The 13,605-nt window shown below is 39.2% G+C and overlaps 1 protein-coding gene across 3 annotated transcripts in view; it reads left to right on the forward strand.

Moving 5' to 3' along the window:
* Window positions 1-13,605, forward strand: part of cpo (couch potato) — a 71,801-nt gene that overhangs the window by 36,639 nt on the left and 21,557 nt on the right. For all 3 annotated transcript variants that reach the window (XM_066734268.1, XM_066734270.1, XM_066734269.1), the window contains exons 4-6: window positions 5,137-5,199; window positions 7,290-7,431; window positions 10,873-11,006. In XM_066734268.1, the coding sequence (XP_066590365.1) occupies window positions 5,137-5,199; window positions 7,290-7,431; window positions 10,873-11,006 (339 nt within the window). The remainder of the gene's footprint in view (window positions 1-5,136; window positions 5,200-7,289; window positions 7,432-10,872; window positions 11,007-13,605) is intronic.

Raw genomic sequence — 13,605 nt, forward strand, 5'->3', positions numbered from 1 at the left:
TGGCAGAGGAATAGGGTAAGGGGGAGGGGGTGGATGTTTCTCCCAAGGACAATTAGAAATTAGATTCGAATATTACGAGTGAGTCACGAAACTGCAAGTTTTCCCAGTCTGAGAAAACGTATCAGCTAGCTGCGTTGCGAGCTGCATTACAGCTATTGATCCAGACCCCTTATTTTATAATTTATCTCAAAACTACTGTGCTAGACGCGTAGTCACGAAACATTATACTATACCCAGCATTCGTGTCGCACCAGAATATATTATGTGGCAATTCTCTCTCTCTCTCTCTCTCTCTCTCTCTCTCTCCTCTTTCATTAAAAAATAACACACCAAACATTTGTGAGACTTTGACAGTCCCTCAGTTTCCATTTTTTAACCAACTTTGCACGTTGAAAGTTTTTACTGTGAAATCGAATCTTTCTCGCGAGCTGGAATATAAAAATAATGTTTGGGTGTGTTTTTTTAGGGAATTCTGTTGATTTGGATTTTTTTTTTGTACAGGGAGGATTGTATTAGTTTTTAATTGAGATTTTTGAGGGAGGAACTAGAGAGAGAGAGAGAGAAAGGGTGCGTCGATCGGTGGATCGTGGAACGATTATTCAGAGGGATGAAAAGTATTTCGTAGGTGGGATTTCTCGTAAGAAATTTCCATTTTAATATTGCTTGGCCTCGATCGCTCCGTAGGCTAATGTCGGGGAACGGTTGGTCACGAAACGCCAAGTTTGTAGGATTCGGAGCGAAAGAAAGCAAACTACATCAATTTTGTCGACTGGTAGGGCCCAGCGCGGCCTTAAAGCTTGCCGAGATAGCATTAATATATGCAGCAAGAGGAAAGCAAGAAAGCACGCGAAAAAGCACGATGGCTGCGAGAAGCTTGATAGAATTTTTAACCCTTTATACTATATACCTCGTATATACGATACTGGCCTAACAAAAGCAACAGAAACGTATTACAGTCTCTTGGAAAATTCTACTTGTCACGTGATACAACTTTTATCAAAAAGAATTTCAGCCAGATTTTTCTTGCAGCACTTTAACTTTATAATAAACTTGTAAATTATTAGGCAGTGTAATTTGGTACATAAGTTTTTGAATTTATCGTTTCTCAATACAGAGTTTTTTTGTAACGAATATTAAAAGTTACAAGGTTTTTATTTATTACAAGGAACAAATTGTGGGGAGCTTTGTGCAAGTCGAGGTTTCTGGTGTAAATTTTAGATGGAAGTGTAGGATAATAATTTATAATGGTTATTAGTAGGGTATTGTTGTAAAATTAATATTGTAAATTTACAAGGATAATGATATAAGAGGTTGCAGAACTGTCCACGATTTTTTTCTCGAAATTTTATCCAAAAAGAACTCTCCGTAGGCAACTTTCATCGACGTAATGTAAAACTAATTATATTAAGACAGTGAAGTAGCCTTGGGAAATACCAGTAAAATTACTATACGAGTCCAAGCTTAATAAAATACGAACAAAGGCAGAATATGTATAATTCCCAAGAAAAAAATGAACTTGCCTCTGTATAAGGATAAAGCGTAATTACATTAAGGCGTTTAAGCGAAATATCAGGTGAAAAGCAAAACCAAAAATTTATTTACTTTTATAATACACGTGGGGATATTCGTAGGAGTTCGTGAGACGACAATGCGAGTGAAAAGTCAGAATAGAACATTCTAAATTATTTTGCTGGAGATAAGAATTGAAAAGAAAACTTATTTACTGATAACTTTACAGAGCATATTGTTGCTTTTCGGGAAAAGATAATAAGTTAAGTTTTATCCTACAGGAACTTTCGAATATGTTGGGAAAGGCAAAGAGTTTGGAATATTTTTATATTAAATTATATCACGTAAAAAATCGACAAATTTTGCTTATCATTATTTTTCTAGCTAATTAATATTGATTATCAGACTCATTTCGAGTTTGAATCATAAAATTAATTGCATTATTTCATCAAGATACTGGAATATAACACATTACCAGTTTATGCGATAAATTATAATTTTAAGAGTGTTAATTATTAATTTGCAAAAGGTAGAAGAATTATTTAAATAAATTTGAGGCGAATCCAGTATACTAAAAATTGTATTAACGAGGAGTATAAATTTATTTCCGATAAAACAATTATGCAAACGAATAAGTTTATACAGTTATGATTGATAAAATATATGGGATGAGAAATGAAACATTAAAGGAATTTTTAAAAAAGAATGAACAATGTGTGCCGATGCTTTGAGCGTCTTTTTAAATATTCGAAAACCTAGTCGCCTGTTGCATAATAATTCCGTACTCTTCGATTATGCAAAATCCCGCGGTACTTTTCTCAGGCAGTTTCGAGTGGTATCTTTACGCGCTCGAACTGTTACATGCAGCCGTGCATAAACACATGCACGAGCGCCATTGAAACAGCATCGCGGATAACGCGCGAGAAAGTATTAAAAATTCTCTCCAAAGAATATTATTCGAGCGTACTTTAACTCCTCTGCATATCGGATTTAGCCTAAACAAACTGTCTACTGGTACCTTAAAACCACGCGTGATTCACCGATATTTCACACATTTTTTTACTTCGGATATCAAAATTGTCCATAATTTTACCGTAAGGATAAAAAATTTCTTTTCAGATAGCCAACTAATTTTTTATATTATATACGTTAGAGAAAGATACAATAATCACGTTGCTTCTTTAATGCTTTCGTGTCTTTGTTGTTGTTCTGAACGTTTGATGTGCGCATGACATTGGGGAGTCGAGCAGTCTTTGACAGCCGCCAGAGATGGGCGGTTGCGATCTTGGCAGAATATAGAAAAAAGTGAAGTTTAAATGTTTTTCAGAGTGATAATTACAGAGTGCTCGACTAGGACAATCCTAGCTGCTTATACCTGCGGGAATTATATTAAAATCAAATAACTTATATATGTATGTATTCAAATGTTTTATATACGGTTTTATTTGCATGTGTATAACGCAATATTTATTAATAATATTCCAAAGAGATTTATTAGTTCGAATAACAAATATTTGATCAAATTTTAAAAAATGTGGCAATAAATAATGGTTTGATATAGCTAATTTATTGATTTATCGTATACACGTGGTGCGCTTGTGTGTACGTTTCGTGGTTTTATTTTTATATTTGGATGCAATTAATTTTATGTCTATCGATATGATATTCCAAACTCTGTTTAGTTTTGATAAAAATGTTGTAATGAAATTTATAAAAATGTTGTGATAATCGCAATTGGTTATAGATAGCTAATAACTTATCGTGCTATTGTGGTATACATGTAGTGCGTTACGTGGCTTTCATTTGCATGTTTGGACGTTATTAACGCGATAGACCACTGTACATTTGCCGCACGTTTCAATTTTATAGATCTCGCGTAAGAGTAGACCACGTCGATCCATGAAAATCGATACAATTGCGGATTAGCTTAATTAATCTCTAATTGCATTAACAAACGCGTCGTTATTACTATAATTTTTCCTACACAATTGCAACGGAGGGAAAGAGTAATTTTCAAGAGACACAAAAACACAGGGAAATATAAGAAATAAATTTTAAAAATAAACCTCGAAACCTTTTACACACGGTAAATTGTGGAAAATGAATTTTCTACTTGCGATGCACGTTGAACTTTTGACACGATTCGTTTTATAAAACTGTCGGTGACAATATAATTAGAGGAGTTTTACCAGTAATTTAGCAGGAGGTTTCCAACAAATAGGTTTAAATCTTGATTAAATTATTTATAACTTTGAAGAGAGTTGGGAAATAAGTTTAATAGCCACAAGAATGGAAAAGGGAGAATTGTCAGTGTTTTCCAATTGCTATATAAATATGTTATTCGGTTGTTTTCTTGTTGAAGGAGAAAGGTCGGAGGGATTGTTGTTATTTTTATTGAATTATCAAGGATATGCGAGACGAAATAGGAACAAAGAGAGTGTGTACGGAGGGTTGCATAGGGATATATTAGAAAGGCATAGAATTACAATGGTATTGGTGGATCGATACGTAAGTTGTACCCTGGCGAAAACACATGTTGGACTCTCACTGGAGTTGGTATTAAAAATTCTGCCGAAAGAATATACGCTCTGGTGTTTTATGTGGATTTGATCGTGCTTGAAAAAAAAAAAAAAAAAAAAAAAAAAAGAAAAAAGTTATCCTCTTATCGATCGACTTGTGCACGTTGCTGCACGCGCTGCTATTAACCTACATATGCAGATGTGGCCAGCTCGTGTTAGCGTCAAACCATTCGTGCGAGCTGCGATAGCAAATCCTAGATTCGACCATTGCACAAATTAGCCGAAGAGTCCAATCGATAGAACCTTCCATCGATATTCGATTATTGAATTATTCATATATCAACCTGCAGCCCTCTTCCAAAAACGGAAACTCTCATTTATTATTCATCGTAGCTCCGAAGCAGAACTAAAATAGACAATTGAAAAAGTTGACAAAAAATCCTGGGACTCGCATGAAATGTATTAAATGATCTTGTTGCATTTTGCACGAGGAATATAATTATTGTATAATGTATAGGGCTATCCCCTAAAATGCGACATCTCGTGATTGTTGGAAAGAACTTGCGCAGTGTGAAATTTTTAATAACATGAGATGTATAGAAAAAGTCGTGGAATATTCATGAAAGGTTGTAAATTATCTTATTCCATTCCGCACGAGAAATATATAATTATTGGATGTGAAATGACTAACGTGAAACATTTGTAATATCATGATTGAAAAAATGCAGCTTGCGATATAAAGCTTGTAATAACGAGGCATGTTTGGATTTCCATCAAACGTTGTAAAATATACATTGTTTTATTTCATTTTACAAGGGAGATGTATATAATTATTAGATACAAGGACTATAGCATAAAACACTCACAATATAATGGTTCTAGAATGAAACTTACGATGTAAAAGTTGTAATACAAAGACGCAAATAGAAAATATTGTAGATTCTCATCGAAAGTTATAAAATATACATTATTTTATTCCATTTGACAAAATGGAAAACTTGCAATGTAAAACTAGGAAGAACGATACGTGTGCTATTAATAGAGAAATAATTGTAATAGAAATAGAAAAATCAATATGGAATAAACATGTAGTTTTCTTAAATTTCAGCCTGTGGGTTTCGTGACCTTTCACACAAGGGCAGGCGCGGAGGCAGCGAAGCAGGACTTGCAGGTAATAGAGCATTTTACGTGGTGCTGACGTAACAGGGTTCCGAAAACTACGAAAAGAGATCGCAATGAGCTTCGGGAAGCAATTGGACCTGCGCGTTTTTTTCCATGACAAATTACACGAGCATAAATCTTTCTTTCTCAATCTCTTCATCTACCCATCTGTCTATCTATCCACCTATCTTTGCTCAATTTTATCCGTCCATTTAAAATTGTTATAAATATTAAAATATAAATTCGTACAAATTTACATATACATATATATTTATATATACATACACGTCCCGTAATTTTAGAACCCACTTTCCGTTAGATTCCAGCTGGCACCGGTTAACGCTATACTAGCTCTTTACTATTATAGTCACTCACCCCCACCCTTTCCAACAATCTACCCCCTCTATATTAGCTTATTACCTGGGGAAACGTATCGACGTATTTTAATAACGCTGATTGCACCGTGTGATATTGATATATGGTGTTGTTTCTTGCCTATGACAAACGCATCTTCCCCGTCTCCTCCCCTAACCTCTATACCATTACGAAAAACACTGTACATGTACTAGTTTACATTCTAGAATATACACTTGTTTCCCAACGCATACTGCAACTGACTTTACACCACTCGCAATATTTATAAACACGCAACGTACTTGCGATAGTTTCGATTATTTTACAAAGTGAATTATTACACAATTTCCTGAACAAACCCATCCTGAAGTCACTGATCAATTTTCGTAATCGATAACACTACTTGTAATTATTTTACAATTTTTTGTTTGGAAGATTAATGTTAAAATTTTCAATCACCCTGTATAGGCTGATCAAAACGGTTCATTACTACTTGGAAATAAAACAAAGTTTAATTATTGTACAAAAAAAATCACACGAGACTGTACACACACACCCTGATAAGTTTACCTAAACCCACGTCGTAATCACTGATACTTTCGTCATCTGGTGCATATATGTATATGATCTATTCAAGGATCGATCGATCACGAATCCTTTCTGCTTTTTCGATAAAAAAAAAAAGAAATTGATATTTTAATTCCTAGTGCAAAAAGTGTCTCTATAGAGAAAAATCTAGAGATTATTCAAGGCAAAGAGCCATCAGTAATCGAGGAGAGATCGATGAGTGGAATTTGCTAAATTAGTGGAGGAAAAAATTGGTCTCGATCAATCTTTTTACTGGACGAAAGAGACGAGGATCAGAGAGTTTGTTTGCATCCATTAGTGCACAGCGCACCGGATAAAAGTTTGATCATCACCGAAGACCGAGTCACGTCACTAACAGTATATCACGATAGTTCGTTTTCTACTCACGAACTTCGCTCATTTATTGCCAGCCTGAAAATTTCAGATAGTCTGTCTGCCTCAAAGAGAGAGAGAGAGAGAGAGAAACTACTGCACTATTTTCAAGTCCATATTCCTTAATGAAAAAATTATTAGCAATCCTTTCGCATCAAAGAAACTTTTTTGCCCCTTAAAAACCTCTCTTGTATCTGAAACTGATGGGCTGTCAATAATTGATCAGCCACGGTCTGCTTTTCTCCGACTGATAAATGCTTTTCCATCGTCCTTCAAATCCCCGACTTTTCTCTCTCTCTCTCTCTCTCTGTACATATATATACAAGCAAGAAGAAGAAAACGATATTTTCCAGCTAACAAGTTCAAAGTCAAAATGCCAGTGGCGAAAGTACAGCGATTACGCAGGAAAGTGCGCGTAAAAGCGCGGTTGGACTCCTTGAGAAAGGTTCTCCAGCGGTTTTCCCGAAAGGTCAATGACCTTTCCGGGAAAAATAGAGAATAAGCGAATTTTTCTCTCGGAGAGGACGTTGACGAGGGAGTAAAGAAAAAAAAAATTAAAAAGAGAGAGAGAGAGAGAGAGAGCAGAGGGAGAAAAAGTTTAAAAGGACCGTGTCTCGTTCCTCATCCTTTCTGTGTTTTTCTCTCCTTGAATAATGATATATATAGTATAGCTTATACATAAATCTCTCTCTCTCTGTAATAATCCCTGTCCGTGTTTCTCGTTGACACCGATCCAATCCCACGTTTACCGCTCCTGGTTTACTAATTTAGAGCATCTATTTGCAGCAGGGGGTTAGATTCGATCCTGATATGCCACAAACCATACGTTTGGAATTTGCAAAAAGTAACACAAAGGTTAGCAAACCCAAGCAACCAGCCGCTGCAGCAGCCACCTCGCACCCTGCTCTGATGCACCCTCTAACTGGACGTAAGTATGCACCGCCACTCGTTCACTCGCTGGATACGTTTCACACTTACTCTTCTCACCCACTGCACTCACTCTCTACATAGTGCCTCTTCCTCTTCTATCTAATTTTCTCTCTCTCTCTCTCTCTCTCTCTCTCTTGTGCTCTTTACCCGCATTCCCCTCTCTTCTTCGTCTCCATTGTAGTCAATAAAAACAAAACGAAAGAAAAAGGAATGCAATTAAAGTCCCCTCTGGCCACGTTGCTCGACGACCCTTCGACGCGCAGCTTCTTCATCTTCCCTCTTCCTCCGCACTTATTTCCTCCTCCTTTTACTCCCCTGCTCCCCACCCTCTTCTCATTCTTCTCTTTCTTCTCCGCAACACGAAACGCCGCCTAATCAACGTCGAAACGCCAATTAAACGCGTCCCGAGCGGCAAACTTGGGATTTTCAATTACTCGGATCCGCGGTGACTCGTGAAATTCACTTTTACCGGTGATTAGACTCCAAGTAGAAACGGAAAATATCAGTCGGGCGTCTTCGTCTCTACCGACGGTCCGTGTCTCGTTTGGCTTTACCCACTCGGGTAGATTTGTACCACCCTTTGCGCTATTTCGAATTTCCATTCGCGCTCCTCGAGATGATTGCTGATTTTATCTTTAGTTTCAAGGAATATCGATAATTTGCGCAACGATCGACGCACCGCGTAAAAAGAAGATTTTCTCGCCAAGGATCGTATTCCTGATTTATTTTATGAATTAAGAAACACCAACGCTCTTTGCGGTAGGTATTATCGAAATGTAAAGAGACTGTATAGAGAAGAAGGAGGTAAACCAGTAGAGTACAGGGCGTGTGTACCTCGCGATATATATAAGAGCATGGAAAATGTGAAGAAGGATAGGAAGGACGCGTTGGAAAGAGTAAATTTCCTGTGGCGTTTCTGCGTTAGATTCAGTCGTACAACGAGGACACGTAGCTATTCGCACGGAATATAAGCGTTGTACGAGGAATCGCGAGTGTGTGACGTGGGGACGAGTAGATGACGTCACGCCATACGCTCTATTTCAGAATTACAAACGCAAAGTCGCGCAATAAACTTTCCTCTTATCTCGCGAAAACCTGCATTTTCCGTAAACTCGCGAGGGACCACGATTCGACAACGAGGACAAATAAATGTCTCGGACGAATTTGCGCGAAGCTTTGTCGAGGAGATCGATCCTGCGGCTCGAATGGAAAATTTGCTTTTTTTCAGTACAATTTTTCCACGATCGACACGCTCCTCCCGAAAGAGAGAGAGAGAGAGAGAGAGATGCCACGTTGACGACATTTTCCAGAAAGATTGCGACATTTCGGTCGAGGGAGTAACAAAATAAATAGAGATAAATAACTGGGATTGTGAGCGGAGGATAATAAAGAGAGGTTAGAAAGGGGCAATGTTGGGAGGGGCGAGCGAGAGAGGAAGGTTTACCGCGTTCGCGGTGCAAAGAGGAAAAATACTCGTTGGTTGTCAGCAGTGCGATAAGTATATAAGGGAATTGCTGAAAATCTGATTAGGATCGCATTGGGACGAAGGAATATCGTCTACCCGATCGCAATATCCCATTGTTGTGTATGAAAAAGTAGCTTGTTGCGCAATCCTGGTAGTTGTCGGTAATCTTTCTGGAGTAATTGCTCATTCGTGACGTATTGATCGCGCGTAAGAAAAAAAACCACTGACATATATATATATATATATATATATATATATGGAAGCGGTTTAAAATTTGCATGTGGTCGTGCGTGCGATTCGTAGGAATTAATGTATACGTTAGAATGAAGCAGAGGGAATATCGAGATTGCCCGTTGGAATCGAAGGGAAAATAAATAAGAGGGGGGGGGGGGGGGATCGAATGACGCGGAAACGTCGAGAATCGGATTTCCGGTTGGTCGGTAAAACGTCCGCGCTCATCGTTGCAATTTTTATGCTGGTGGTGCGAGAGGATAGAGAGCGTGTATACACGGAGAAAACTTTGGAGATACGCGGGAGTGTGTTTGAAAATTTGTGGGGAAAAAGAGGCAAGCGAGTTTGATAAATATTGACGGATGGAGGAATCGCGTTATTAGCATTGTAGCGGAAAATTCCGTTGGTTCGGAGACTCTCGACAGTCCTTAGTGGAAAGGAAGGGTATGCCGTGGGTAATTGGAGAGCATTGCTAATGCCCGTGTCTTTTGTGACTTGCGATTCCACGAATCACGAGCCTCGCCTACCGCTCCCCCCTCCTCCCCCCTGTCCCAATTCCCGACCGTTCTACCCCGCAGTCTCTCTCCTGCTCTCTGTGTTTACTGTTTACCTCGCGCTGTCAGAGCGATTACGAACGATGTCGAGATGTCGTGTCATTGAGCAGTTTTACGGGAACAATCCAAAGCTTTGTTCATCGTGGCGTGACGTAGCACGCGAAACACACGGCACGGACGACGTACGTGCGCAACTGGAATCGGCAAAAATCCCGCTCGACCGGCGCGAAGGCAGCGCGCGCGCGCGCGCGCGCGCTAGATCGATCCACGCTTTTATTCGGAAATTTTCGGCTTTTCGCAATCCGTTTACAAAGGCCGACCGTAAAGCGCGTCCTTCCCGAGCGTTTGATGCGAAGAAGCGCCTGGAAGGTTCCTGGAACGTTCCAAACGTGTCAAATTGATTCCAGCCACGTTCCCGGCACGTAAACAGCATTGCACGATCAGATCGAGTATCGGGAGAGAGCGATAAATCATTTTCCCATGCACCTACCAATTACACCCAACGGACAAAAAAAACTTTGTCATTATATCCATAGAAAAAAGATCTCTGCAGACATTTTCTCGCGTCCAGCACCGTACAGAAGTAATCGTGGATTCCTTTGAAAACGCCTCCATGTCGTTTGATGCGATAATGGCTGAAATTCGGGAGCAGAAAGAGTACGCGTGGGGTGATCTCTTAAAAATCTGGTGAAAGAGCAGTGGGGAAAATTGAGCGTGTACGGCTGACGAGTTGGGGGAAACGCGCGTCGTCCGATGATCCAGACGCGGCCACACACGCTGGTTTCATAGAATTTGGAGAAGCTTTTATCCGCTTAGCAGCAGCTTGGTAGATTTTGCTCAGCTCTATCCCTCGCTTGAGGAAATCGATCCTGATCGATGTTGCATTATTTTTTAAGCATCCAGCAGACACCTCCAGACTTGTCTCTCCCTCTCTCTCCCTCTCTCTCTCTCTCTCTCTTTCTCTCTCTTTCTCTCATTAATTTATCATCAACCACTTCCCGTATGCAATTTGAGATATTACCTCGACGATGGAGGAAGGAACATTGTTTGTAACGTAAAAGAGACGAGCGTTTGAGATGTGCGAGAAGAGGAGGAAATTGGGAGAAACTCTTACGAGTGAACGATGTCTCTGCGTGCGGGTGTAGTTGCGACGAGGCGAGAGTGGACTAATCGATTTGTTGTTTTGCAGACTTAGGGAATCCATTCTTCCCCGGTGGACCGGAACTATGGCATCATCCACTAGCATATTCGACAGCAGGCGAGCTGCCTGGAACGTTGCAGCACGCCACGCTGGTGCATCCGGCGTTACATCCTCAGGTCCCCGTACGTTCCTATCTTTGACTATCTGCAGACAAAGTGGAGCCGCCGACGAGCGCCCCGATGCACGTTAGTGATACATGATCGTTATACTCGATTTTTTTATCGTCCTTTCATAGTATATACGGATCTCGCGCGCTCTTTTTATTCATATTTTGCACAACCCTTGCTCTACTTTCTTTTTTATATAATGTATAATTACTGATTATATTTTTATATTCCTACTGGTTTCCTTTACAAGCACCGAACGATTCCAGATAGCATCGAAAATCGTTGATTTGTGGCAACTCTCGTCGCTGCAATTTTTAGTCGCGGATTTTTCTCGCAATATATTTTTAGATCGAAGCGAGCGAACGGAATCGATGAGAAACGGTCCGAGATAAGGCGCGGGAAGCGATCGGGTAAATTTCCCACTTACGGCTTTGCGGCCTCTTTAAGGCGCCACGCGCGCCGCACCGAGCCTCGGTGATAAGAACAATGGTACAAGCAGGCACGAATTCTCCAAAGCTTTCAGCTATTGATTTTTAATACGCTCGTTTGTAGCTGTGCCAGGTTCACGCGGGTACCAATCGCGATTTATCACTGGATTATTTTTTATATATTCACTCGTTAGACTTTCCTTTTTCCCGATTACGCGTCGACGACACGCCAACTTTTTCCCCCTCTGGTTTTTCGCTCTCTGCTAACCGATTTATTGCGCGGCAAAATTATTTTTTCATATTGATTTATCGACTATTAAATTATACGAGTTTTTATCGCACGGTTTACTATACACGACTCGCGACTTGTAATTATTATAATGTTACGTGGATACTTTTGGATCGTATATATAGAATTATCAAGTTTTTTACATGTTGGGGAAATTATGATTTTTTTCGTTTAAATTGTTGCTAATTTAATTGCAGGAATCGATACGTATTCTATAAATTTTTGCTTTTCCTCGCAATTAAATTATATAGGAATTGGATTATTTTATTACGTTGAACCAATGTAAAAATAATAATGCGCAACCTGGATAAGGTTAATTTTGCTAAATTATAAAGTCAGGTGACACCACAAGAGAAGGAATTGTGTAAAATTAATGACTTGGACACTTGGAGCATACAAGAATTAGAATATTTTAATGCACTTTAACCCAATTGATTAGATTCGAGTTAAGGCTCGCCGAAGAATCTCCAGTGTCTTATTGAACGATACTCGTCTGGGGTTTTTCGAGTCCGCTTCTGAATAAAAATGATAGTAACGAAGATGAGTTTTGCTTTTGCAAAGAATGACGTTGTGTATTTGAGATTAAAAGCGAGTAGAAAGAGTGAAAAAAGTTTAAATCGAGCATTTACCCGGTGGGCCAGATGCCGCAGCTTCCTCGTTCAAGCGCAAATTGCTACTTTACTTTTCTATACGCCTGTCAGAGTTTTGCAAAAGGAGGAAAAACGCGGTCTTGGGTTAAGCGCGCTTCGCTATAACGAAGCGAATCTCGCTGCCAGCTACGACGTTTGCTCAACATTTCTCTCAATCTCCTCTCAACCCTCTCCCCCCTCTCCCCCTCTCCCCCTCCCCTCGAGGAAATTTCAATGAAACCTATCTTCCCCGGTCCAGTTTCATCCCCCGTCATCTTAAACGCGGAATAACGAAGAGAGGAAAAATCCAAAAAATTCAACCAGCTCCTCTTTGTAATGAAAGGTCGTCGTTAAATTTATTATGCAAATACGAATAGGAATCTCGCGAATCCACCACTCGTTCCTGCCCTTTTACTTTGAAAAATTCATCGGAGAGTGGCTATAAAAATCTGCACGAAGGTCTACTTGTTTGCGTCGTCGATGAACTTTCATATAATTAATGCAGCCTGACCCAATTCGAACTGTACTCAAAAATAGGTGCAAATGTCGCGTACGATAGATCCGAGATTTAATTCTGAATTCCAGTCTAGTCTTTGTATATTTTCTTAATATAACTTGGGGAGGGAATCGATGTTATTCCACTTGGCAGTGTGTGCGGGTGGAGGATTTTGAGATATTAGGAAATTTTTATTATTCTCTTGCCGAAAGGAAAGATAAAAGAGAGTATACATTTGTTTATCCATAAATTTAGCCTTTATTAGGACAGTGAAACTTTATATTTATCTAAATGCATCAATATTGCACTCGAGCGTTTCGCTGGGATTTAAAGGATTTTACCTAGCTGTCACGCGGATATAAAACAAATGGAATTATTTTTGGACCATTTTCGTATATATATACATGTGAAATTTATTATTCAGCGAAATAGATATTTCGATCGATAAATCAAAATTAGGTTACTCTAGGGTCTGGAGTAATGCTATTCTTGCGTGAAAAACGTCATTATTTCCAATTTCATCAAGTTTATAATGATTGCTCGATGACTTTTCTCTATAGTAATTTTGTCATTTTTATTGTCTCTCGTGACTCGGCAGTATTTTCAGCCAGTTGTTGCTAATTTTGCAAAAGTCAAAGGTTTGCACAGTGGTAGTAGAGAGTGAAACAAGAGGGAAGGGATGGTTTATTTTCATTGTAAAATTAACAAGCGCGGCGAGACTAGAGTAGCCAATTGGTTATCAATTGCCAACTAAAGCCACAGGACTGCATGG

This window comes from Prorops nasuta, unplaced genomic scaffold (genome assembly GCF_024137725.1).
Source record: "Prorops nasuta isolate Cenicafe-Biocafe unplaced genomic scaffold, Cenicafe_Pnas_1.2 PNAS00011, whole genome shotgun sequence".
Classification (NCBI taxonomy): Eukaryota; Metazoa; Arthropoda; class Insecta; order Hymenoptera; family Bethylidae; genus Prorops; species Prorops nasuta.